At 42.5% G+C, this 27,203-nt stretch overlaps 2 protein-coding genes across 4 annotated transcripts in view; both read right to left on the reverse strand.

Annotated features, from left to right (window-relative positions):
- The window catches only part of LOC308384033 (class I histocompatibility antigen, F10 alpha chain-like), a 42,889-nt gene extending 20,448 nt beyond the window's left edge, over window positions 1-22,441 (reverse strand). For 2 of the 3 annotated variants that reach the window (XM_080862338.1, XM_080862337.1), the window contains exons 1-5: window positions 22,258-22,441; window positions 14,480-14,755; window positions 14,102-14,392; window positions 13,274-13,558; window positions 12,738-12,866 (exon numbers count right to left, since the gene is read on the reverse strand). In XM_080862338.1, the coding sequence (XP_080718464.1) occupies window positions 12,738-12,866; window positions 13,274-13,558; window positions 14,102-14,392; window positions 14,480-14,755; window positions 22,258-22,312 (1,036 nt within the window). In that variant the 5' untranslated portion in view covers window positions 22,313-22,441. Of the gene's footprint in view, window positions 1-9,286; window positions 10,045-10,448; window positions 10,500-10,624; window positions 10,709-11,297; window positions 11,328-11,424; window positions 11,461-11,687; window positions 11,721-12,221; window positions 12,252-12,737; window positions 12,867-13,273; window positions 13,559-14,101; window positions 14,393-14,479; window positions 14,756-22,257 lie in introns of those variants that run through there. The other variant, XM_080862336.1, reaches the window with a different exon arrangement.
- LOC308384035 (H-2 class I histocompatibility antigen, Q10 alpha chain-like) lies at window positions 1,286-7,074 on the reverse strand. The gene is given in 7 exon segments (XM_080862340.1): window positions 1,286-1,902; window positions 2,794-2,850; window positions 3,365-3,649; window positions 4,276-4,282; window positions 4,286-4,566; window positions 4,758-5,030; window positions 6,883-7,074. Coding segments are annotated over 7 exon segments (1,146 nt in total). The 5' UTR covers window positions 7,055-7,074; the 3' UTR covers window positions 1,286-1,831.
- Window positions 22,442-27,203: the final 4,762 nt, after the last annotated feature.

Below are 27,203 nucleotides of genomic sequence, written 5' to 3' on the forward strand. Positions count from 1 at the left end.
ATTGACTAAATATGTGTAAAGGAATTCTTACAGGTAACATCATGGAAACATAATTGAACTGCGGGGCCACCATCATGTTAATCACATTAATTTTACCCCGTAATGTAAGATTTAAATTAGCCCATTTATCCAGATTTGTTTGTATCTTTAGGAGGAGAGGTTCCATCTTTGGAAGCATAATATCCTCCAGTTTGGGTTTAATATTATTCCTAAAGACTTCATACCTGAAGGTAAATACTTCAAAGTGAATGGAGTAATGGATCTAGAGTGACATGATGCTGATAGTGGCGTGCCTTCTGATTTCTACCAATTTATCTTGTAACCTGACAACCTTGAAAATGACTCAACGCATGTGAGCAGCGCCGGTAGAAATTAAATGTTATCGTTAATACTGCTAAGAAGTTGTCAGCATATAGAAATAACTTGTTCCCTGCCGCCTGCGTGAACACCTCTGATAGCCACGTTAGCTAAGATCAGTGGTTCCAGAAATATCGTGAAGAAGAGCGGGGATGAAGAACACCCCTGCCGGGTCCCACGACTGAGATGGAAAAACTCTGGCACCAGTCTATTTGTCAAAACTGCTCAGCAGGACATTTTGTCGATAATCAGGTTCTCTGGCAGCAGGTCAGTCACACGACTGAACAATGTGTGTGTGTTAGTCCCTGTAGGGAAATGACTCCTCTGCATTTAACCCATTCACCCAGTGAAGCAGGGCAGCCACCAATGCAACACCCGGGGAGCAGTGTGTAGGGACGGTACCTTGCTCAACCTCAGGGCCCTTCAGTGGAGTTGAACCACTGACCCTCCGATCATGGGGCAACTACTCTACCTACTGGGCTGTCTCTGAACAACTGGGTATAAAAAGAGGCGGAGTTTCTCAGGAATTAAAGCTGGACAGATGTTCATCTGCACAAAAACTATCAGAATTATGTTCTTCAGTGTTAAATTATCTACAGGAAGTAATCCAAACGTGATTGTCATCGTTTTATTTTGAAACGAACAGTGTTGCTGTAACTGCTTCTACCTTCATGCTGTACGGTGGTATAATCACTCACTTTGGTCACTGGAGGACTTTAAAACTGCTTAAAACGAAATAATTATAAAAACTGTCGTTGTTTGGATGCAGGAAGAAAAAGACTGAGGACAAATGAACGGATCCATCAGCAGCACCTGACGCTCGTCGCTCCAACATCGATAAAAACACTCATCACCTCATGATTCACACATTAAGTTCAGTTTATTATAAGAAACAACACAAAATGCTTTTATTTTCTGATCCTTCACATTGCGACTGAAACACCTTTTAAACAGAAGCTGTAAATATGTCTGACAAACATGGCTGTCGTGCATTATAATGAAGAGGCTTCAGGATTGTGGGAGAATGACACAGAGTCATGCAGCTGATGTGTTGCTGATGTATAAAAACAGATTCCTGTGTTTCTTGACTTTTCGGAGCTTGTTGTCAAACACCGAGTGGATTTTTCTCTACATGCAAATCTTCTCATCTTTCATACATGAATCATTTCCTTCCAGCGGCTCTGAATCAAACTGCTGCTCTGAGGTTTCCAGGCTTTACTTTCTGAGCTCTTTCAAAGAATCCAGTTTACATGAAACTGCAGCAGCTTTGAAAGTTTGATTCACTTTTTTATTCTCACTGCTGCACAAACCTGATTTGACATGTTTGAGTAAAAACTCCAAGTTTAAACTGTAAAATGCAGCAAACGTGAGCCTCCTCTTAGTCTGCATGTTGGGACATGTGGTAAATACACTTGTTTTGGTAAATGTGGCTTCAGGGAGCCTTCGGGCGCTCTGACGGACGTTCTTGCAGACGTCAGAACATCAGCTGGACGGGCTCCAGCAGCAGTCTGCCTGAACCCGGGCCTCGGCTGTCGGAGTCATCGGCTGCAGGGATGAACAGTGTTAGAGTATCACAGAGGTGCACGTGCTCTGGCCTCTTTTTCTGCTCTGACTTTTGCAAACCTGCATTCATGACTGTGTGTTTGCTGTGAGCATGACTCAGCACGAGGAGGCAGTCACATGACAAACAGCTGTATGGATGAGATCTGCTCACAGTGCAAACTGCTTACTCATGATTTCTGTTCTTTATAAATAACGGACTCTGTGAAAGACGAATGAAGCAGAAGATATAAGTGTGACGCACATACAGCGACGCCTCACAGTAATCAGATTACCAGATGAAGGTTAGTGATTACATTTCCTCCTCGCTGACAGGAAACAGCAGCACACCTGTGAGGACTCATAGCTTCACACACAGCAACACTGATATTAACCTGCAAACACAACGGCCTCCGATCATCAGCTGACAGCCGCTAACAGGCCAGTGTTCACACCTGTGCTGAGGTGGGACAGAGTGACAGTTTGGTCCTACTGATGCTGAGAAAAAAGTTCATTCGCTCAGGATTCTCGTCCTGACGCGTTTATCCTGCTGCTCCAGCACAAACAGCAGCGTACCTGAGCTATGATCACGGTTCCTGCAGGTCAGCTGATCATTCTGATGATCGCCGAATCTAAAACAGATTTCCTGTGAAACTCTTCACAGCTGTGACAGTCACACCGTGGTCACATGACTGAACCAACCTGAGAGCCACGATTTCAACTATGAAGTGCTGACCTTAGTGCAAGAGCATCGTATCAATAATGATAATAATAATAATGCTGATAATAATTATAATAATCATCATATTTTTCATTAAAACTGTTTATGAGTTTCTCCAGGATGAATTTTAACACCCACAGTTTGAACCTGTGCAACTTTTAATAAACGATACTTACAGGAGACACCTGAGTCAGAGGCGGAGTCAGAGGCGGAGTCAGAGGAGCTTTGAGAGTCTGAAGGAAAGAAATTAATTCAGGTAAACTTGTGAGTTGAATATGTAAAATTAACAATATCACGATAAAAATAATTAACATAACTTTCATATTTACGCACCACTGCACAGTTGAAAACACACAAACTTGAAAAACTTAAAAAATAAAAAAAAATTGCTGCACAACCAGTAAATTTTTAAGCCAATGTTCAGGAAAAGTATTTCCTGTTTAGAGTTCAGGTTTGACTTTTCCAGAGGAAATCTAAAGGAGCCGGCAGAGACCCTGTAGCAGACTGACAGATGATCCACAGCAGACGTGCACACAGGAAACTCTCCACACTGTGGACCTAACTCTGGATTCATCCACTCAAATTCAGTTCAGTAACTGACTCTGAGTTCAAACATTGGCCGGAACAGAAAAGTGACTGTGGTCAGAAAACTAACGCTGCAGGGATCTGCTGCTCTCCAACACAACTTTAAACAAAGAAGAAAACTGTGACGAATCAAAAAAACAAAAATAAAATAAAGTTTCTCACCCCAAACTCTGGTGACGCTCACAGCAGATGCCTCATGAACGACTTCACAGCTGAACGCAGACAGGTCAGACCTTAAAACCTCCACACGGTCTCTCCTCTGGAAGGTGTGGTCTTCATTGGGAAGAACTCCTGAGCTGATCAGGCCGTCGTCTGCAGTCAGGACGCTCTCATTCTTTTTCATCCTCAGGACGACGTCTGCTGGGTAGAAGCCTGTGGCGAGGCAGGTCAGCACCACGTCTGCATCCACTCTGGAGGTCTTTGCATACAGGGACACCTCGGGTGGAGCTGGAGGAGGAAATGTAAAGAGGTGTGTATCTCCTCAGCTATCACTGCAAACAGGAACCATTCAGGTTTCTTTGATCACCCCTAACGACTGAGCACAGCTGTGGCAGACGTGTCGCACGCTGACGTTTAGTTTGTGGCTTCCACACAAAATGCTTTCACATCTGTAGTCTCACATCTGGAGCTGAACGTCACTGAGCACGTTTATCTCGTCTCTGTGACTTTTTTATCCACCAGGTGTTTCTGTAGGTGAACACCTGCCGTGTGGGGGGAGGGCGCAGCGAGGTAGTACAACAACAGTTTGAAGATCAAAAGTGAAGAGGCAGTTTATGACTGCTTACTGATTTTGCTGATAGGTAGTCGTGTGTTCTTTCATTTATATTGAGCTGTAAATCTGCATTACTGCTGCCATCATGAGACTGTTGTGTCCAAATAAAGGAGGAAACATTTAACTCACAGGAAACTTTAAGCTTTTTACATTTATTTGACCTGAACTTAGAAAAGTTGGAAGTTTAACTGAAGGTTCTTGGATTTCTGAATGTTATTGACCCATAATCACACACAAAGCCTCCTCTATGAAATCTAATAAGAATAAATATCAAAATACAGAAACTAGATGTCATACATACAGGTGTTTCATGGCTGCTGTTGTCCATAATCCAAGAACTTGCTCAGCCAATCGATGCACTCGTTCTCCAGGTATCCCTTGGTGTACTCTTTCAGCACCTGGACGCCGTCCCACTTCCTCTTGGTGGGTTCTGCCTCCGGAATCGGAGCGACCCAGACTCCGCTTTTATCATCGAAGGACAGGAAGTCGTTTCCATCGTAGGCGTACATGTCCACGCCTCGGACAAACCTGAGCGTGCCGTCAGGCTGCGTCTCACCCTCACAGCCGTGCATCCACTGAAGAACGTGGAGGTCTGGAAGCAGGAGGGTGAAATAAGGAAGAACAAACAAAGGACAAGGAAATGAAGATTCAGAGGAGACGAGATGAGGAAGCAGGAACAACTTGCTCCTGACCTGAGGAACCTGATCTCAAATGGAAGCATTTTTCAATTAAAATGTTATTTTGTTGATGTCATGCAGGTCCTTCAGCTTTCGAGGGTCTGACCTGAGTCATTCTGCCTCATTCGCTCCATCAGGATGCCGATGTTGACCTTGAACCACTGCTGCTTGCTCTTGCGGGACTGTGTGCCTTTATCCCAGTAATCAGCAGGTAAACGCTCTCTCATCCACTCCTGTCTGGGAACTTTCACCTGATTCTCGCTGTCAAAGTAGTCGATCATCTTGTCGTCCAGCAAACCCATGGCTGTGAACTGGTGGATGCCCGGGAGGCCGACAGGTTTGGAGAGCGCCGTGTAGATGTAATGGAGGGAGTGAGTCTCTGAAAGTCACACAGGAGGAAATGTTTTTATTCCAGCCAGCTGAGAAAAACCATCTGAATATTTACATCCACTATGAATCAGGAAGCTTTGCTCTTTGGTATTTTAGTCAGTCCCTGATAAACAATCAGTTGATGAACTTGTTCTTTTCTTGGAAAAACTAGGATTGTTGAATGTGACCGTTCTGAGACCCGACCCATCGTTCTTCTGTTCTTGCTTCTTTTCTCGTTTCCAGAACACAAGCTGCACTCTGAGGTGAGCCTGTATCTGTGTCTCAGCTTCATGCTTTAGCTCCAGCTCTTCCCCACCACAGAGAGGATGACCATGACACCAGCACAAATTTGTGACTGTCAAGTCCTCCTCCTACGGTCCCCTGCATGGATGGCAGGAGGGCTGGCCCATGACAATCAAGGCCAAAGACCCTCATTGATGAGCCCCTCCCCAAGGCCTGAGCCTCCCAACTCTGTCCTGACGGAGGCATCATGGTCCACTGCTGTGGAAAACATGAGTCCTTGAGGTACAAACCCCTCCCCAATGATAAGGTTGGGATTCATACATGAGTAAAGATCTCTGTTTGTATGCTGACCAAAAATGTCATGTTTCTGTTGTGTAAAGATTTTAGTGACATGCTTAAAAATGTAGACACAAAGACAAAAGTCTGTGGACAGACTACAGCTAATCTAAAATCCCACCTAAAGAATGTGCCTGGATACTAAAACAGCATCAGCAGAGCTCTGACACCAGGTTGAAGATGACAACAGGTGAGTAAAGAGCATTTTAATCCAGTGGTGCTGACCTGTTGATAAGTGCTAATGCTAACACGAGACCTGGAGAGAAGAACAAACTGAAACTGATCATTTACACACAAGTGGAATTTCAGCAAGTGAACCAAAGGAAACAAGTGCATCAGAGGCCGTGTGCTCAGTACCAGAGTGGGGATGACTAAAGGAGCTGCTGCTGAGCTCTGCAGTGGTAACACAGTTTTGTGTGATCAAGTTGTGCGTTAACGAACCTCGAAGTGTTATTTCTTTTGGTCGGTTAATTGGCATGATACTGGTTATACTTAACCAGTGCATGTTAAAATTATGCCTCAGTTGTTGGATTATTCAGGACTAAGTTAGTAGCAGTGACCATCCAGCTGTATTAGGAATGAAGGACTTTTCTATTGTTCAGTTCAACTGTTGCTAGTTTGCCATATTTGTGCCTTACTAGTAACAACTTGTAAGACATGTGCGGTTTGGCCAATTTATCTTCTACAGTGACCCCTTGTGGACATTATGAGATATTGCTTGTGTTAATAGATGATATGTTGTGATTGTTTTCCTAGTTATCTATGACTCTACTCATTGTAGAATTACCTGTTTCTGTTTCCAGAAAACCATGCTCAGAGTCACAGATACTGTGCACTACACAACAATAAGTTCAAGTATGGCTGCACTGAATTTGGATTAAGCCTGGCAAGCACTTTGATGGAAACAATCTTAATGAAAGAAAGTTAACCTCCTGGACTGCTGCAGTCCTTCTAACAGAAGACTTAGCCCAGACTTTTATACCCAGTATTCCAGTATATATATGTTCCACGGTAAGTGTGACAAATAACGCACTAACATCAGTGTTAGTAAAGACTTGTGGAAATTAGAAGCAGCACTCGGTCATCTCAGGATGGACTAACACGGAGTTTTCTCTCGGTCCGTGGGGACAGTTACAGACAGGGAACATCTCGTGAAAACTATTTCCTCCTGTGTTTTGAGATGTCAGGCCTGTGCAGCAGGGTTAAAGCTCTAGAATCGATCATCTGAAATGTGCGTCACTCTTTACTTTCACTTTTAAGCCTCCTGCAGGACGGTCACTCACCGCCGTCCACGCCCAGTCCTGTCCCCGCGAGGACCAGAACCACCACGAGGATCATTCTGTTCTCGTTTAGAACCAGTTTTATCCTCCTGCTGGAGCGGGGTCTCCGTGTCTGCCTGAGACCCACAGCTGCTCGCCTTCCTGCTGATGTTAGTGAGCAACAGCTGGAAGACATCAGCTGGATAACGGTTTCTATTTTTTTTTATTCCCAGCTTTATTCTGGAAGATCACACACGGAAGAGCAAACCCTGGAACACCAACACTAAAAATAATAATACAAACACATAAAGGAGAGAACAGAGTGACTTAATCAGAGCATTTAAAATATCTTTATTTATTTTTATCAGTGTAAATATTTCAGCGTCATTTAACTTTTTTAGCTCCAGTTTTATTTTGAGTATCTGATGTGGCGTAATCTAACCTGTTTTATTGTGAAAGGGTCAACAGGAAGTGAACGTCGGTAAACCGGTGTTCTAACAAAACACCCTACTTGTGTTTCTGCGCGTGCGCACAACTCAAAACGGCCATGTCCGATGGAGGCATAAACCACGTAAGGTAGCACGGATTGATAGACATGGCTGTAAATCTACGCTGCGGTCGGACGTTTGAAAGGTTTCCACTTAGCAACCGTAGCCCTTTAAACCCCATAAAGTTAAACAGGCCGCCTGGAATGACGTCGTTGTTTTAGCTGTAAAAGTGTCATAAAGTCTGTGAGGATGTGCTTTTGTCCCTTTTCTCAGGAATACCACTTCTTTCAACATCTGGTAGTTGTTTTGTTTTACTGAATGTTATAAGTGTGTAATAAGGGAGTAATAACGGGAACACACAAAAAGAAAAACAGACAGGAAGGAGGACCGTGAGAAAGGGCACTTAAAAAGAAAAAAAAATTCCCGGATCACCTGTTGAGAGAAAAAGAGAAAACTAGCAAAAAAGAGAGAAACATAATAAACACCATCACAATAATTTAGCTGGTGAGGAGAGATAGGCCTCCAAACTTTGGATGGCCTGAGATGTTCCCAGAGAGGTGGAGAGGTGAGTTATATTCTTAAACTTAGTTACAGCGCTTTCAGAAAGACATCTACTGTGATAAAGTCTACTCTCCACTGCTGTGTAATCAATTATTGTAAATGTAAATGTTATCAGGAAATGATCAGACAGGAGAGGGTTTTCAGGAAACACTGTTAAATGTTCAGTTTCTATGCCATATGTTAAAACAAGATCTAGAGTGTGATTAAAGTGGTGGGTGGGTTCTTTTACATTTTGAGAGAAGCCAATTGAGTCTAATAACAGACTAAATGCCATGTTGAGGCTGTCATTTTTAGCATCTACATGGATGTTAAAATCACCCACAATAATTATTTTATCTGAGCTCAGAACTAAATTAGATATAAAGTCTGAGAAATCAGACAGAAACTCAGTGTAAGGCCCAGGTGGACGATAGATGATAACAAGTAAGACTGGTTTCTGAGTTTCACAGCTGGGGTGGACGAGGCTAAGCATCAGGCTTTCAAATGAATTTAAAGTCTTACACTTTCTTATTCTTATATTTTTTATTACAGAAAAAATAGAAACAAACAAGTGAAATTTTTATTTTTAAATGGGGAAAAAAGAGTAAACAGAATAACTTTTTTAAAAGAAAGAACACAAACTCTGAAAGAATCTTTCTACACAATCTTCACATATACGATGCTTTACAATCCATTATTATTAGCAGTAAACGGCCACACAATGGAAAACATTTCAGGATTACAAGATGAATTTGAGTCTTACAGCAAATATTTCACTCATTCATCCACAGACAGTTTCATTATGTGGACTGAACCTTTTACTGTAACGTTCACACTTAAAATCTAGAATATAATTAAAGCATCTTATCCAGTAAAGTAATCCTAGCTCGTGGTGAATAAAAGTAGAAATTACCTTGGAAACAGAACTTTTCAAATTAAGAGCTTACATGTAAATGCAAGAAAATACTGAAACATAACATTTTCCAGATTTCTGCCCTAAAGTTCCCACAGAAAAAGTTTCTCTATTTTCAAACAAAGTTTCACTGCAAATGAATATTTAAGGCACAATAAAACATTAAATGTATTTACACAGACAGACTTTAGTTTTTGTAATCATCTAGATCAGGGGTGTCAAACTCAAATACTCAGTGGGCCAAAATTCAAAACTGGAACAAAGTCGCGGGCTAACGTAAATATTTATTGAAATATATTTATTCCTCCAGATATAAGAATGAATATTTTCTTATGGACTCAAACACGTTTGCTGAAAAACTGAATATGGAACAAGCAAAGCTTAATACTAAACTATATATATATTAGCTGTATAATACCAGTAGGCCAGCTCTGATAGTCATTTGGTATGGCTTCGCGGGCCAAATGTAATTAGGTTGCGGGCCAAATTTGGCCCGCGGGCCAGAGTTTGACACCTATGATCTAGAAGTTCACTCAATTTGGCCAAAAACTCATAAAAGCCATAATAAAAAAAAGAAGATTAATCAGTAGATTTTTCCACGCCCCCATTACACTGATCACACCAGAGTATCTAAAATCATTTAATTTTCATGAGCGCCTGAGGTCTCGCTGTTTGTAAAGGTCTGATTCGTTAAGCCAACTTACAGTGAAAGGGTTAAAGCACCAACCTTCACATTACATTTATGCTTTGTTTTTGTATCCAACCATTTTATTCACTTCTAAATATGATGATATTTTAATTATATTTCTCCTACATAAAAACATTATATGCATTAACAGACGTCACACTCTACAACATTTTCTTCCACCTGCCTGGAGACGTTTCCTGCAGAGGCAGCAGGCGTGACTGCTGAGCTCCGCCCACTTTATCAGAGTTTAAACTTCATTTGGTTTCCTGTAGTTTCTTAAACTGGATCAAAACTGACTCATAAATTTTGCTGTCGTGAAGGTTCAGATTGAGGAAGCATGAACACTTTTAAAACTCATTTCATTTCATTTCATGGAAAGCTAAAGAACCACATTATACCTCAAATGTTTAATCTGTAAAGTATATATATTTATTATTATTATTATTTTTAATTATTGTCGTCTGTATGCCAATAATCTAGTTCATGCAAGCCTTGAAACTTGATGTAGCCGAAGATTCAGGATGACTCCTGGGCCTGACCTTGTTTGTCAGAATCAGCTGCAGAGAGGAGCAACAGTATTATTTTACATGTAGAGTAACAGCAGGTTCTCAGTGAGAGATGCACCAACTTAAACTCTTACAGCTCACTGCTCTTATTTACACTCACACTAGTGTCTTCTTTCAAATAAAGTCTCTAAAGTTTGAAAGGGAACAGAGAAACTGAAAGGGGAAGCATCGTCGTCACCTGAGCTTTATACTGACATCAGCTGAGTGTGAACAAAGGTTGAGATACAATAAAAACTGGCTGTGGCTACAATGTAGCTGCCATCACCAGTGTGTGAATGTGTGTGTAAAGCGCTTTGGGGTCCTTAGGGACTAGTAAAGCGCTGTACAAATACAGACCAGTTACCATTTAGCCTGTGTTAAAGTGTAAATCTGTGAAGTGCATCAGAGATACTTACAAGAGACACCAGAGTCAGCGTTGCTGGAGTTAGACACTTTGTCAAGGGACTCTGAAGGAGGAAAAAAGTAATCAGCTGCAACATGAGCTTAAAATGTATCAGTCAATACCACAGTACAGAATAATGTGACTCATATTATACAACACAGAGCAGCATGTTAGCTGAGGGAGACTTACTGTCACTGCCTGTGAGATGTTCGGTTTCCCCATCCTTCCCATCTTTAGCATCAGCCTTGTTATCTACAGTAACTGCTGCACTTCCTGTAAAGACAACATACATTGTGAGCTACATGAAGGAAACAGCAAACTTTAGCAACACACTGATGTGATGCTGGTGATCGTTCTGATGTGAGGGTCGTTCTTTTCATTGATTACTGCAGTTTCTCACAGGCTAAGGTGATAAGTGGTGCTGTCATGTAGTTAAGAGTGGGAGAGAATAGACCGGGTTATATTTGTAGTCTTAATTTAAAGATAAACGTGGGAATTCCCCAGTGTTCTTGAACACCTCACATCAAAGGAACGTGGAGGAAAGCCTGCAGGAAAGGAGTCGACGTTCCTAAAAACCTTTTTGTTCCAATTCAGAAAGTAAAAACATCCACGTCACACAATTTTTATTCACCATTATCAATAAAAAGTTATCAAAGTTTCATTTTAATGCAACAATGACTCTCATAGAAATTTGTTTCACTGGTCCTCTACATCCCACTCTGTGCCCCACAGATGGAGAACGACTGATATAAAAGAGGCACCGTTCCACATAAAACACACAGAATATGAAGAACATCTACAATCTACTGGGTCCTAAACTAAACTGTTATGTGTGTCTGAGGAAGGAGAAGGAAACACGTACCACTGCTGGAAGCTGCAGGCACAGGAGCAACTACACACACACACACACACACACACACACAAAATATTAATATTAACTTCAATAAACTATTTTGTATAAATCTTTGTAGGGTGGGAGGGGCACCTACCATTTATCAGAGGTGTGCTTGCAACGCCATTACCAACCACACACACACACACACACACACACACACACACACACACACACACACACACACACACACACACACACACACACACACACACACACACACACACACACACACACAGGTTTAAATCAGCTTTAAGGTTTTCAGCTGCTGCTGTATAAATATTATTACCACATAAACACTTTAAATATCAGAAACATTGACATTTAACAACATCCAGAGCAGAGAAATAAAGAGCTTACCTGACACAGGAGCATAAATAGTCTTTATTCCAGCTGGTAAATACAAATGATAGAAAGACAAAACGACACATTTTAATTCAGTCAGTGCTTCATGTTTGATTCTTTTTATCTGTGTTCTTATAAAAAGTCATTTTCACACAAATGTTAAAGAGCAGTGACTCCACAGAGAAACTGAAAGTCAAAAGTACGCCTGACTTTTTCTTCTGTTTGTTTCATAAAGATGTAAAGTGTCAGTGAAACTGAGCAGCTGTCACAGAGAGGAACCTCTGCACACACCTGACAGCAGCCATGTTTCACCTGTCAGGCTCTCCCAGATATTAGGAGCTTTATACTGACCACAGGTAACCATGAGCCTGGCTGCTCTAACCTTTCTCCTCATGCTTCAAGTTTCTGTCTCCTCCACTGTTTGCCTGTTCACCTCCTCTGTGCTACACTGAACCAATACTAATCTGTTAAAGGTGTTAAAGGATGGGCTCAGACTGACTCGAGTCTCTGAGCATCAAACTTTATAAGACAGCAAAATAAAGATGTTACCTTTGTTGTCGTTGGCTCCACGTCTGCGTCCTGTAAACAGACGTAACACAGACTGTCAGTGATGATGGATGAACTCAGTGGTTTGTTCTACATGCAGATGTGTCTGAGTGGAGACGGTGGAGGAAACGAGCTGCACACTATCAGCAAACATCAATCATTTCTGTTCTGCACAGAAAAACTACATTTATGTCCCAGAGGGCTCAAAGTTATTGGATCAGAAGCTGCAGACAAGAAAGTCTGACATCATGTCACATGACTGTGACCTTTGACCCCCTCATGGAGTCCTAATAGAATACTAAGTGAAGTGTTTGAAGGCTGACAGACTGGAGCAGCTGATATTCAACATTTCTTACATTCATTTCAATGATTTTCTTCATGTGTTTCAAATGTGATGATCAGTAACAGCTCCATGTCATCACTGTCTGAGACCAGGACAGTTTCATTTTTACAGGATACAAAGACAAACATTTTAACTCCGCTCAACAATAATTACACACAACAGCACACTGGACTTACCAAGACAGCCTTTTTTATACAAGATCACACAGGCAACAACAGCAACAAGAGCAACCAGAGCCAAGACTCCTCCCACTGCAGCAGCGATCGGAGGTCCACATCCAGGTTCCGGTGGAAGGTCATTGATGTCTGAAACACAGACACAAGCTTCAGGTTGAGGTCACTGTCAGTTATTTGCTGCTGTTTGTTACTGAGATGTAGATTTGAAGCCACAGTCATGATGGAGTCAGTGATCTGACAGCAGTGATGTGGAGCAGCAACAGGAGGTCAGTGAGAGGGGACGGCACTGAAACTGTTCATATCTGGAACTATTCAGTGATGCTCTGGAGGAGATCGCTGCTCTGCTTCTTCAGGGCTGCAGAGCTGGGCTACATGTGACATGCTAGCTTAGTTCTAGATGGACTGACATGGATCTGACCTCAGGACTGTGATCAGGACAGAATGATGCAGATCTGCTGGACACAGAGGAGCTCCAGGCTCTGACTGAAGAAACAGAGTTATGATCAACAACAGAGGCAATAAATAAAGTTTCTTACCCCAAAGCTTCATAACATTCACACCGGTCGCCTCATGAATGACTTCACAGCTGAACTGTGACAGGTCAGACTTCAAAATCTCCACATGGTCTCGTCTCTGGAAGCTCTCATCGTTATTTGGAAGAACGTCTGAGCTCTTCAGGCCGTCGACTGCAGTCAGAACACGTCCGTTCCTTCTGATCCTCACGATGATGTCTTTGGGGTAGAAGCCTGTGGCGAGGCAGGTCAGGATGAGGTTTGTCTCCACTTTGGCCTTCTTTGCAAACACAAACACCTCAGGTGGAGCTGGAAGCAGGAAATGGAAACTGTGTCACCACATGTGGTAACTGTAACACTGATTAACTCATGGAATCAGCTGGTACCTTCAGTACTTTGTTACAGTAAGACTTTCCACCATGCAGTGAATATCGTGCATACAAACAGACGGCGGGGCTCACTGCCTTTGTAACAGCAGTCGTTAAACATGTGGTGTTAATAATAATGAAGGCTGTGCTCTATTTAGTCAACACCTGGGTTTGTGACTGCTTCATGTCCAAATGGCTGCCGTTTGGCTAATCAGGGTCTATTGTCTCAGAACTATACTTTATCATTTATACTTTAACTACACTCAGTTATGATTCGGCTGGAACGGCAGAGTCTGGAGTTCCATTTAAGACTTTAAAAGTTTAATCTTTTCCAGACGGTGCTGAATGGATGTGCACGTGAGGACGTAAGTGTTTGACACTTTAGTCATTTGGATTTAATTTTTTAAACCGTAACAATATTCAACACTCTCTGTAAGGCTTGGCACATGTGGACTAATAATACTAATATTTATGACAAACATACATTTCTGTTTGAGCTGCTGTTGTCCATAATTCACAAACTTGCTCAGCCAATCGATGCACTCGTTCTCCAGGTATCCCTTGGTGTACTCTTTCAGCACCTGGACGCCGTCCCACTTCCTCTTGGTGGGTTGTGCCTCCGGAATCGGAGCGACCCAGACTCCGCTTTTATCATCGAAGGACAGGAAGTCGTTTCCATCGTAGTTGTACATGTCCATGCCTCGGACAAACCTGAGCGTGCCGTCAGGATTCGTTTCAGCCTCACAGCCGTGCATCCACTGAAGAACGTGAGGGGCTGAAGGAAAGAGAAAGAGGACACCATGATGTGTGGGTCAGGATTAATCAGGCCTCGCTTTGTCACTGAAATAAAGCAAAGACTTACTGGCTGAGTCATTCTGTCTCATTCGCTCCATCAGGATGCCGATGTTGACCTTGAACCACTGCTGCTTGCTCTTGCGGGACTGTGTGCCTTTATCCCAGTAATCAGCAGGTAAACGCTCTCTCATCCACTCCTGTTTGGGAACCTTTGCCTGATGCTCGCTGTCAAAGTAGTCGATCATCCGGTTGTCCAGCAAACCCATGGCTGTGAACTCGTGGATGCCCGGGAGGCCGACAGGTTTGGAGAGCGCCGTGTAGATGTAATGGAGGGAGTGAGTGTCTGAAAGTCACACAGGAGGGAAAACACACAATATTAATTTATTTATGTGTGACAGCTGAGAAGCAGCAGCAGACCAGACACGTGCATTGAAGTTGTTTTCCTGATAATTAAAATTAAAGTAACAACAGCTGCTTACTGACCATCTGTAACGTTCAGCCAGAGGCTGTGTCCCAATCCAGCGACCGCACGCTCCGGAGTACACGTTTTGAGACCTATTACGTCACGGCGACGCGGCGACGGCTGTCCCAATCCGACGTGTACACTAAATGCATACTCCAAATGCGCAGTTCATTTCCCCAAATATCAATCGTGGTCCGGTGCACGCTTTATGGTCCCATATATCCCACAATTCATAGCGCGGCGGTGGGTGTGGATAATTTTGCCGCAAAATACGGCAGAAGGGAGCGGCCGAAGAGTGAACTGTCAAAAGTAAGTACTGAATATTGTGTCACTTATTTATGTGCAAATGTTTAATAATGAAGAACATTAAAACATTACTGTTGGTCACATGTCGGCAAAGTCATGTGACGTTAGTGACGTTTGTACTAACTTGGTTTTAAAGCCTCTACATCAGGGGTGCTCACACTTTTTCTGCATGTGAGCTACTTATAAAATGACCAAGTCAAAATGATCTACCCACTACAAAAATCCAAAACATATACTTATTTATAAATATATTGAGGATTCTTTATATCTACAATGTATATACATGCATAACCGCAATATCCAATATTTCACAACACAATTAACTATGTAAATTTTTTGTCATTACCTGAGTTTACTCTGATGACTTGCACTGAATTGAATCAGCCAGGGATGCATAGTCCGGACAGTAGCTGCTGACGGCCAGGTTTAAGAGAAAAAACCGAGAGCTAAAAATTGGAGTTAACTCGCTGACTAGCTTGTCAGTTTTACTACACTTCGCGCCGCTGTTTGCGCATGCGCAGCGACCTAAGCGTCAGAAAAAATCTGATGTCATCTGACTGGCTTCCCTGTATCAATCAAGTGACGGGATGGATGATAGGCTGGCATCTATTTTTTTAATGCCATGCGATCTACCAATACTACCTTTGCGATCGACGTATTGAGCACCCCTGCACTACATATATATAGAGTCGACCTTAATCTGACAGAGAATGTGATGATTTTGTGGATAATTAAAGTCAGTCATATATCCACAAACACAACAAGCTGACAGTCAGTGATGCTGCTCGGTTTGCAGTCCTGAATATCACGGCACAAGCAGGATTCACTGCACTGTTAATGTGAGCTGTGTTATATTGCTGCCTCTGTTCGGTGGTGTCGAGCCAAACGCACTTTAACGTGTGTTTGAACAGCTGACGGTTCACTCGTTAAGCTGAAAGAAAGATGCTTTAATCACAGCAGTCACACATGTGTCCACTGCACCATCTGGAACTCTTCTTGTTTACACTCGTAATAACACAAACACTAAATCCTGCTTCTCTGTGCTGTTGTGTAGCAGTGTGTACACCTGAGACTGTCACCTGTCTGTCTGTCCTGCACTCTCTCTCTGTTTCTTTCTCTCTGATTGTGGAATAAAAGTATGAACATGTGTTTATAAGTTACACTTGTGTCTGAATCCTGCAGCTTATCACACATTTGATTTCCATGTGTGACGACTGCAAGTGTCCAGAGTGAGGACAGAGTGAGGGACCCACTGCTGCACATCATCTGTGAGGCTTTGCACCCCTGATGATCCACCAGGACAAACTCAGCAGTGTGTGAGGAAGAGGAGGAGGAAGAGCCAGCAGCAGCTGACAGATGGAGAGAATAGACAGACTGTTCCCTGTTTGTGAAGGACTGCTAGGAAAGTTTAACTGTCTGTGCTGAATCAGTCTTATTAGGTAATGTTCAAATAATGTGATCATCCCAGTGTTTCCAGTGTGGGAGAAAGTACTCAGAGTACTCAGGGCCTTCAAGTTACACACTATGAAAGGCAGCAACAAGTTTAATGTTCAGAAACCTAAAGTCTGTATCAGCAGCAGAATGGAGCTAAAATAAATGTTGGTTTCAGTTCTATGAAGCTTTGAGTATTTTGGATCAGTAGCTGCTGTGTTTGTTGCATCATATTGCTGTAACTGTTTATATGCTTTATATATTCTGAGCTAAGTTGATCTATAGTGTTACATCATATTCTATAAGGATGTTATGTGTTTGTAGACTTTCTGCCCAGTTTGACCCATTTAGCAGACGTCAGCCTGTTTAAGGCTCTGATGTCTATTCTGTGTGACTTACAGCAGTTATGACATGGTCTGATTTACTCACCCAATAAAGGAATATTTCATATATCAGTCTACTCTTCATTCTATCAGACACAGTTATCACAGCTCGTACATTTTAAATGGCCAAATTAGCCAAACGTAATAATGCCAACATAGTAAACGAACAATATTTGTCTTTTATATATGATACATCTGTATACACACTGTCACCGTCCCATTTCACAGGCCTCTCACTTCCGCACGTCTCGTACTTGTAGTACGCACCGTACGTAGTGCGCCGAAGCGTGCGGTCGCTGGATTGGGACACAGCCTAAAGCTGAAGCTGTTTTCAGTTTCTGTTCTCGGCCATGTGTAGACGTCAGTGCGCTGCACCTGATCTACAAACCTGACTGATGTTTAAAGGCAGAGCAAAACACTTCCTCCTCTCGCTCGGCCTTCAGTTAGCTCACGTTTACAAACACTTATGCGGTTTTACGAGTTTCGGTACAAACGTGGTTTGGTTTTTAACTGTGGTGGGCATGAAGCTGGACACTCTGGTGACAGTGGCAGAGAAGAGGAGAAAGAAGCTGCTGGACATTATGGACAATGCTGGACATCCTCTGCATGTGGTCATAAACAACCAGAGGAGTCTGTTCAGTGACAGGTTGCTCCTCTCAAAGTCTCGGACCAACAAACTCCTCGCTGGAGGGGAAACAGGAGGACGAAGGAGGGCGGGAGCAACGACGCTGCAGTGTTTTTTATATTCAACTGTGCAACAATCACTGTGCAATAGACTCACAATAGTTGAAATGTGCAATGGACTGTGGCGGTCTAGATCTCATCAATGAGATGTGTGACATCTACACTCAGCCCAGAGTTTTAAATAAAATGGTGCCGAGTTATTTAAACGAACTCCTCAACATGTATGACCCCAAAAGAGCGCTGAGATAATCGAGATGCTCTCAGCACGACCAAGGTCTCGATGGAAGCACAGAGGAGATCGGGCCTTCGCAGCAGCACCCAGACTCTGGGATAATCTGCCACAGGAGATTCGTACTTCAGAGTCGATTTAATCTTTTCAATCGCATCTTAAAACTCACTTTTTTACTTTGGCTTTTAATTCAAGTTCAGCATGAGCACCTTCAGGCCTGTTTTATGTTTTTATTGTTAATTCACTGTCTTCTTATTGATCTCTATTTGTTTCTCTATTGTTTTCTCTTGTTTTTAACCGATTGTGAAGCACTTTGGTCGACTGTTGTTTTTTTAAACGTATATACACGTTATAGAAATAAATTTTGAATTGACTATATTTCACTAGTATTCCCCTTTATCCCCATTATATGTTCTGTATTTACATATGTGTATACATGTATATATGCTATATTTATGCTTATTTCCATACTCTCTCACTCCCCTTGTTTTGGTATTCCAACTCTGTAACGTGCAACTTCTGTCGGTGCTACTGGAAACTGAATTACTCAGAGGAACCCACCGGAAGGATTAATAAAGTTTTATCTAATCTAATAAAGTTAGATAATTCTCTGCTGAACGGAAATTTTCTATATGAAAACGCTGTTCATTCAGTTGTTAAAGAAAATAGAGACAGCTCTAACAACAACGATGATTCCACACAGAACAAGAACTAGAGTCCAGTCTGGATGTTTAAGTTAACCAGTGACAGTCACAGAACATTATGTCAGGTTACAGTAATGAACTAAACCTGAAGAAAACTGACAGAAAATCTTACAAAACTATTGAAAATATTTAAAAAATTAAAGATATTATTCTTAGTCTCTCTGTTTGGTTACTGCAGAGCCAGCTTCGGTCCACTCACAGCAGAATGTGTGCGCCACCATCAGTCAGCTGCAGGTACTGCAATCTGTTTATATCTTCTTACATCACACAATCCACCAACCTGAGTTGAATCAGATGGCGGGGGAGGACGCTGGACAGACCTGGTGCACCTAAACGCGTAGTGAGGGTGTGCTGGGAACATCTAGCAGAGGCCCCAGTCCGCGAGATCTTCAACGCACACCTCCGGCAGAGCTTCGACAGCATTCCGAGGGAGACTGGGGACATTGAGTCCGAATGGACCATGTTCAGCGTCTCCATTGCCGAAGCTGCTGCATTGAGCTGCGGCCGCAAGGTGGTTGGTGCCTGCCGTGGTGGTAATCCCCGAACCAAATGGTGGACACCAGAGGTGAAGGGAGCCACCAGGCTGAAGAAGGAGTCCTATCGGGCTTTGTTAGCCTGTGGGACTCCGGAGGCAGCCGACAGGTATCGACAGGCCAAGCGGAATGTGGCTCGGGCAGTGGCTGAAGCAAAAACTCGGGTGTGGGAGGAGTTCGGACAGGCCATGGAAAAAGACTTTCGGACTGCCTTGAAGAGATTCTGGCAAACCGTCAGGCGTCTCAGGAGGGGAAAGCGGTGCTCTACCTGCACTGTGTATAGTGCTGGCGGAGCGCTGCTGACGTCGACTGAGAAAATTGCCAGGCGGTGGAAGGAATACTTCGAGGACCTCCTTAATCCCACTGACACGTCTTCCGAGGAGGAAGCAGAGTTTGGGGATGAGATGTTGCGGGAGTATGGGGTGTCTGGCCCATTGCTACGGGCCATTCGATCCCTATACAACCGTTGCAAGAGCTTGGTTCGCATTGCCGGCAATAAGTCGGATTCATTCCCGGTGGGTGATGGGCTCCGCCAGGGCTGCCCTTTGTCTCTGGTTCTGTTCATAATTTTTATGGACAGGATTTCTAGGCGCAGCCAAGTGGCGGAGGGCTTTTGCTTTGGTGGCCTCAGAATCTCATCTCTGATTTTTGCAGATGATGTGGTTCTGTTGGCTTCATCGGGTGAGGGCCTCCAGCTCGCACTGGAACGGTTCGCAGCCGAGTGTGAAGCAGCGGGAATGAGGATCAGCACCTCCAAATCTGAGGTCATGGTTCTCAGCCGGAAAAGGGTGGAGTGCCCACTCCGGGTCGGGGATGAGTTCCTGCCCCAAGTGGAGGAGTTCAAGTATCTCGGGGTCTTGTTCGCGAGTGATGGGAGAAGGGAGCCGGAGATCGACAGACGGATTGGGGCTGCAGCTGCAGTAATGCGGACGCTGCACCGGTCCGTCGTGGTGAAGAGGGAGCTGAGTGTAAAAGCAAAGCTCTCAATTTACCGGTCGATCTACGTCCCTACCCTCACCTATGGCCACGAGCTGTGGGTAGTGACCGAAAGAACGAGATCGCGGATACAAGCGACAGAAATGAGCTTCCTCCGAAGGGTGGCTGGCCTCTCCCTTAGAGATAGGGTGAGAAGTTCGGCCATCCGGGAGGGGCTCAGAGTAGAGCCGCTGCTGCTCCACATCGAAAGGAGCCAGCTGAGGTGGTTCGGGCATCTGACAAGGATGCCCCCTGGGCGCCTCCTAGGTGAGGTGTTCCAGGCATGTCCCACCGGGAGGAGGACCCGGGGCAGACCCAGGACACGCTGGAGAGATTATATCTCTCGGCTGGCCTGGGAACGCCTTGGTATTCCCCCGGATAAGCTGGAGGAGGTGACTGGGGAGAGGGAGGTCTGGGCCTCTTTGCTTAGGCTGCTGCCCCCGCGACCCGGCCCCGGATAAAGCAGATGAAGATGGATGGACATCACACAATCAGTGCTCCTATTATTATTAATAACAATAATTAATAATAATAATAATTAATAACAGGAATTCGCATGACCCACCCGAAACTCTGGCTGATTGGGACCCACACCCAGTTTCACACCTTGGCTCAGGCGATTAGAGGATCATCAAGGGTCCTTTTGTCCCTCTGTGGGGGGTCACTCCCACTAGGTTTATATCTGGGACTCTCCACCATTTGACCTTAGAACTGAAGAAGCTTCTCGGATGAGAGGTGAAACGTCTTCAAGTAACTTAAAGAAGTCCAGACGCTTTTCTTTGCAAGCTCCTTTGATTATTAATAACACCCACAATAACATCAAAAGTAATAAAAACTCTAAGAAAATATGTTTAAACTTTAAAAACTAAACTGAATTTAAAACTTATCAAAATAATGAACAAAGGAAACTAGTGAGGCAGACTTGACTGAGAGAAACTATCAGTATTATTGTCACATTTTATTACTAAATGTAAAAAATAAATAAATGTAATAAAATGAATCATCACTTGTTACAATAATAAACAGTTTTCCTCAGCATGAGCTGTTCTCCTGGTAAAGAGATCATCGTAACATTCCTGTGTAAACGTCAAAAACGTCACCTCACAGACCTGAAACAACATCAGCACAGCAGTAATTCGTTTCATTTAAAAGTTATACCTTTGATTTCAGCTTTGATCAGCAGCTCTGACCTCAAACCGACAGAGAAGTGTAAAGAGACACGAGTGACGTGTTTCTGTCAGCGTGGGAAAAAACCCTGCAGTGTCTCAGGTGCGTTCACTGAATGTGGGGAAATGTTACTAATTCAATCAAAGATTTTCAGATCTCGCACCTGTCTCAGGTAAGCAGAAAAACAAGTTGTTTACAGTAAACTCTGAGATGCTTCTGACTGGTCGTCACGTCACAGATATGATAACGATGCGATCAGTCCGGCTCAGCAGCATCAGCTCACAGCGACACACCTGTTCTTACCTGTTTACTGAGAACTGACGAGTGTCAGGACAAGATTCACAACCGCTAACACGAAGTCCACTGCTATAAACCAGAGGACTCTAACCTGTATTATCGCACTGGTTAACACACACAGACACAGACACACAGACACACACACACACACACACACAGACAGACACACACACACAGACAGACAGAGACACACACACACACACACACACACACACACACACACACACACACAGACACACACACACACACACACACACAGTTTACAGCCGTGATCTTCAGTCAGCTTTGAAGTTTTCAGGTTTTGAACTCAGCAGTTTATACGAAACTGTCTGATCTTAAAACACAGCCAAGAATTTAAATGAAAAACTTAAATCCATAAAATGTTCAGTATTTGTGTCTGTAAGTGTTTCTCTTCGGGCCTCAGCAGACCCGCGGCAGCAGCTGAACTTGAGAAACTCCTGGGAGGATTAAAGCGCTTTCTTATTTCCCACTTTCACACACCTGGTGCACAGAGTCACGCCACGGCACCGAAACACTCAGAAATCTCCGTTTAATACCGATAAATTAAACTAAAATCGTCGTCTGAACTTTTGTTTTTCTGCGACGTCACAGTCCGTTTTTACTTTCGGTTTGGACCCGCTCCGCTAGCGTCGGTAAAAAAGCGCAAACTCACCGCAGTTTACGGTCAGCGCCGTCCCCAGAAGGACCACCACCGCGAACAAGATCATCGTGACTCCGAATCAGAGCCTCTGCTCGGTAAAAGTCTCAGATTTATCCGCTTTTCGGTCGGACGCGTCCTTCCTGAAGTGATCGTCTCTATTTCCTGACTGTGTCTGCTCACTGCTGCATTCACTGCCGCTCGTAAACCACAAACGCCTTCAAGTCACGCCCACCTGCTGGCCTGCTTTGTGTTTACGTAACTGACAAAGGTGAGAGAGCAGGTAGAACCAACGGAGCTCAAACTGTCCCACAAACTGCATTTATTTATTTAATCACAGAGACAGAAGCTTCCGGTTTGAGTGGTTGAAAAGACCCCAAATGTCCCCGACTGGAAGGATTTCACAAACTTAAGAAGCCGAGCTGAGTTTTTTAACGCAGCCCAGACCACCAGGACCTGAAGGACCGATAACACGGACACCTTCACCTCAGCGCTCACTGATCAGTCTGAAAAACTCAGCTCAGACAAACAGAATTCACTTTTTACTCAAAGTCTACCCTGGAAAAAGATTAATTAAAAAAAATAATAATCTGTGCGTGTTTCACGTGTTTGTGGTTCTTTAGAATAGTTTAAACCTTTTAAACTAAAATGATCACTTTTCAGATTTGACCCTGTGCGGATTAAAGACTTAACCAGCCGTGCCTGATGAAAGTATTTACACGTTTAAGCTTAGATCAGTGAATGTGTCGCAGGGCTTCCTGGTTCCTGCTCCGTGTTTTATTTCCTCGTTGCAGCAGTTTGCGTCAGCTGATCGAGCTGTTCTCTCGAAAACATTTCATCTGCGCACATTAAACACGTGTCGGACTCACGGGGGTTCGTGGGGACTTGTTAAACTGTAAGAAATGCTGAAGTAACACAAACAAACTCATCCAAGGAAACGGACGCTTCTGATGGGCGGGGTTTGTGACTACATAAAAAAATAAATCAGTAGCTATAATCTAATAACATTTAATAATAATTACTTTTAGTGACTCATAATTCTGAAACAAATGGGCATTTTATTTTTTTTAATATTAAAATCATAGGACAGACAGTGTGTACTGATGTAACACAAGAATGAGCCAATTAAATGATGTTCACCCACAACAGCTGGACTCATGTTCACAGGAGGAAGAACTGAAAGACTTTGAGATAACTTAACTTTTTTTGTTTCCTTAAATATGTTGGAAAACAGAAACATCTGTATGGACCCCAGATGTTCATAACAAGTGTGTCCATATGTGTGTGTGTCTATGGGATCATTCTGTAACACTAACAACAAATATTAAACCAAAAGATGAAGAAGAATCGGCTGATGAGTTATTATATGTCAACCAACTCACACACACACACACACACACACACACACACACACACACACACACACACACACACACACACACACACGGGACAGGCCTCTAAACGGGTTTCCGTTTATGTGAAGAGATTAAAACCTGATGAATAAACTGGCTGGAAGGTTAAAGGTCAACATGTCCTAACAGGAGTCTGGATTATGAGATGGACTAAAAGCTCAAACAGTCAGATGATCGATTAACAGAAGGAATAAGAGCCAGACTTTGAGTGTGAGTCAGTCCACTGACGAGCTTTCAGCCACAGATGTGCAGAAAAGCCCAGAATCAAGCTCTTATTTAAGGTCGGTGGGGGCGAGATTAAACGAACACACACTTCCTGTCTGTCAATGCCGCCCACTTACCGCCTCCAGCCGGGCCCACGTTCACCCACAGGAAGGGCAGAAACAAAAAGATCCAGGTCTTTGTGAAATTCATGATTTTGATGCGACAAAAATCTTCAGAAAAACAGAAACCTGCTCAGAACAAGCCCACGGTCCCCGCGGGTTGCTATGATTATTATTATTATTATTATTATTATTATTATGATTATTATTATTATTATGATTGTTATTATTATTATTATTATTATTATTATTATTATTATTATTATTATTGTTATTATTATTATTATTATGATTATTATTATTATTATTATTATTATTATTATTATGATTGTTATTATTATTATTATTATTATTATTATTATGATTATTATTATTATTATTATTATTATTATTATTATTATTATTATTATTATTATTATTATTATTATTATTATTATTGCTGCCGCCTGTAGGGGGCGCTACAGACGACTGGCTGCCTCCATTTACACCCGCCTTCTTCAGACCGACAGCAGCCAATCAGATAACTAGTCTGCGGTTGCTGGGCAGATTACACGATACAAGGTTAGAGCCGCCGAAGAGTGGGGTGACGTCACAGCGTGGAGAAATTTGCAGCTGCTGCCAAAGTTTTATTTTTATCCTGTAATATGAATCCTGCTGCTGACCTTCACTTCTGTATGTTTGTCACCCACAAACACTCTAATCACTAAAATCTGCAATGAATAAACAAATAAGGACTTTTTAATAAAGTTTACTTCATGATAACCACTGAAAACACTGTTAGAGCTCTACAGATGTTTAAAGCCAGGTGTTGATGAAGGTTTTCGACCGTTTTTGATGATTCGAAACGTCGTTTACGTTTGGACGAAACAGCTGCGTTTTCAAAAGTACTAGTGTAGGTGTGGACGTATAGCCTAAAAGAGTTAGTAGTTTATTTCCTTACCTGTAATGTTTTGCAGATTACTTGTATTTGCTTAATTGTTTAAATGTTAATTTAATTAAAATTCACATTAAATTAAATTTTAAAATTAAATTAATTAGTTAAACTAACTTTAATTAATGTAATTTTAAAATTTAATTTAATTTTAAAATTAAATTAAATTAAATTAATTAGTTAAACTAACTTTAATTAATGTAATTTTAAAATTTAATTTAATTTTAAAATTAAATGAAATTAAATTAGTTAAACTAACTTTAATTAATGTAATTTTAAAATTAAAATTAACATTAAATAATTAAAATAAACTTAATTGCTTAAATGTTTGAGGTGTGAAATAAACCGCAATGGAGCAAAATACGGGTGTGTTGGAGGATGTGTTTGTGAGTGCGTGTGCGCGTGTTCACGCGGGCAAACATTTTTCTTGTAAAACAAAGGGGGGGGGGGGGGGGGGTAGCAAAAAAAGTTTGGGAACCGCTGTTTTAAAGTAAGAACATATGATCATTAACATCTGGTAAAGCTTCACAGCTGTTCGTTCTATTTTACGATAAAATCAGTAAATAAAGGATAAACAAAGCTACCATAACCAGCGCTGCCCCCACGATGTACACGGTTAAATTCACTTCAACAGTTCCATTTAACACAAACATTTAGGAGGTGAAACAAAGTAAAGTAGAATAAAAATAAGTTAGTAAAATCTGTAGACAAACCAGAAGACAGTAGTACTGATCAGTCCCTGAAGGTCAGGCATGTTAGTAAATTCAAAAAGGGGAGTCCATGTCAGTTCAGACTGTGAAGCATCCAGATGTTAGGATCAGAGTCCAAATGAGATCCGCTTCTTGTGTTTTAAAAGCACAGGAAGTGAGGCTTTTTATGGAGCCGTGTTTAGTGTCTTACAGGAAAGTTTCAAGTCTGGTTTCCTGTGGTATATTTGGGAATGTCCCTAACAGTGTTGGGACTAACGCGTTATTAAGTAACGCGTTACAGTAACTACATTATTATTGTGGTAACGAGCACGGTAACTAGTCATTATGCCAAAACCAGGAACGCGTTACTCGTTACTGGGATTTAGATAGACTTGGAACTTCGTGTGGAGGCATCGCGGAGCTTCCACAGATTCAGATTCAAAAGGTGAGGCAGGAGGAGAAACCCGAGGCGGCCGCCGGTCCGAGAGTGTCAGGTGAACTGAACTTCAGGTAAGAAGTTATGACCTGCAGTCCATCTGGGTCAGATATGAACCAGGTTTAGGTGGAGTTTATTTTAGCTGTGCTGACTTTTTCATACTGCGTGCTAGCTAGCATGATGGAGTTTCTATACAGCTGGGTGGTGCTATGTTACTGATGTTGAACTTTATTTTGTTCATACGGTTAATTATTAGAGTTTCCAACCATCCTGTAAAAAGACAGAATCGTCTCGTATTCAGAGAAATTTTCGTTTTGAGGTGAAAAGGAACAGTTTGTCCCGTAATTCAGCTACAATGAAAAAGACACAAAGCTGGAGTTATTCTGTCTTTATGCTGCACAGCTGCCTCTTCTTCTCTCATTCTCTCCCCCTCTCTCTCCTGTTTCTACTTCAATCATGAAACTGATCAATGATCAGCTGATCGGCTCTCTTGTTTGTTTATCGCTCACTTTGCGCCAGAAAGAGGAAACCAGCCGATGTCGCGCTAAACAACAGCAGCACGTTTAAGCTTGATCAGCTGTTGTTAGAATTTATTTAATACTACTTTCTAGTATCAGCTGATGTTTGCTGGAGCCACAGCTGTAAAGCTGCTGGTCATGATATCGGTTTGGATATGTGGTGAGAGGGAAACATGAAGATGAAACCAGGAGATGTCCTTACTGAACCATCAGAGCTGAACAGGTGATGGAGAAACAGGTTTACCTTTTAGGTCACATGGATGAGTTGAAGTTATGAACTGTTTCTGAGAGACAAATAACACCAGGATCCTTTTCTAAGCAGCTGACAGCTGGTAACTGTGCAGGGGCGGGTCTAGCAAAGTTTTGCCAGGGGGGCAGGCAAATCAAATCACTTTTATTGTCACATCACATGTGCAGGTACACTGGTGCAGCACATTTGAGTGAAATTCATGTGAGTGAACTCTGTGTCAAACACTGAGCTTCAGTAAAGATTCAAGTTGTATTTATTTATATGTCCTATCACCTTAAATCTTCACTCAAAGACGAGTACCTTTGACAGTGTGTATACAGATGTATCATATATAAGAGACAAATATTGTTCGTTTAATATGTTGGCATTACTAAATTTGGCTCAATGCTTACATACATGTGT

The sequence above is a fragment of the Rhamphochromis sp. 'chilingali' genome (genome assembly GCF_963969265.1).
Source record: "Rhamphochromis sp. 'chilingali' genome assembly, chromosome: 17".
NCBI lineage: Eukaryota > Metazoa > Chordata > Actinopteri > Cichliformes > Cichlidae > Rhamphochromis > Rhamphochromis sp. 'chilingali'.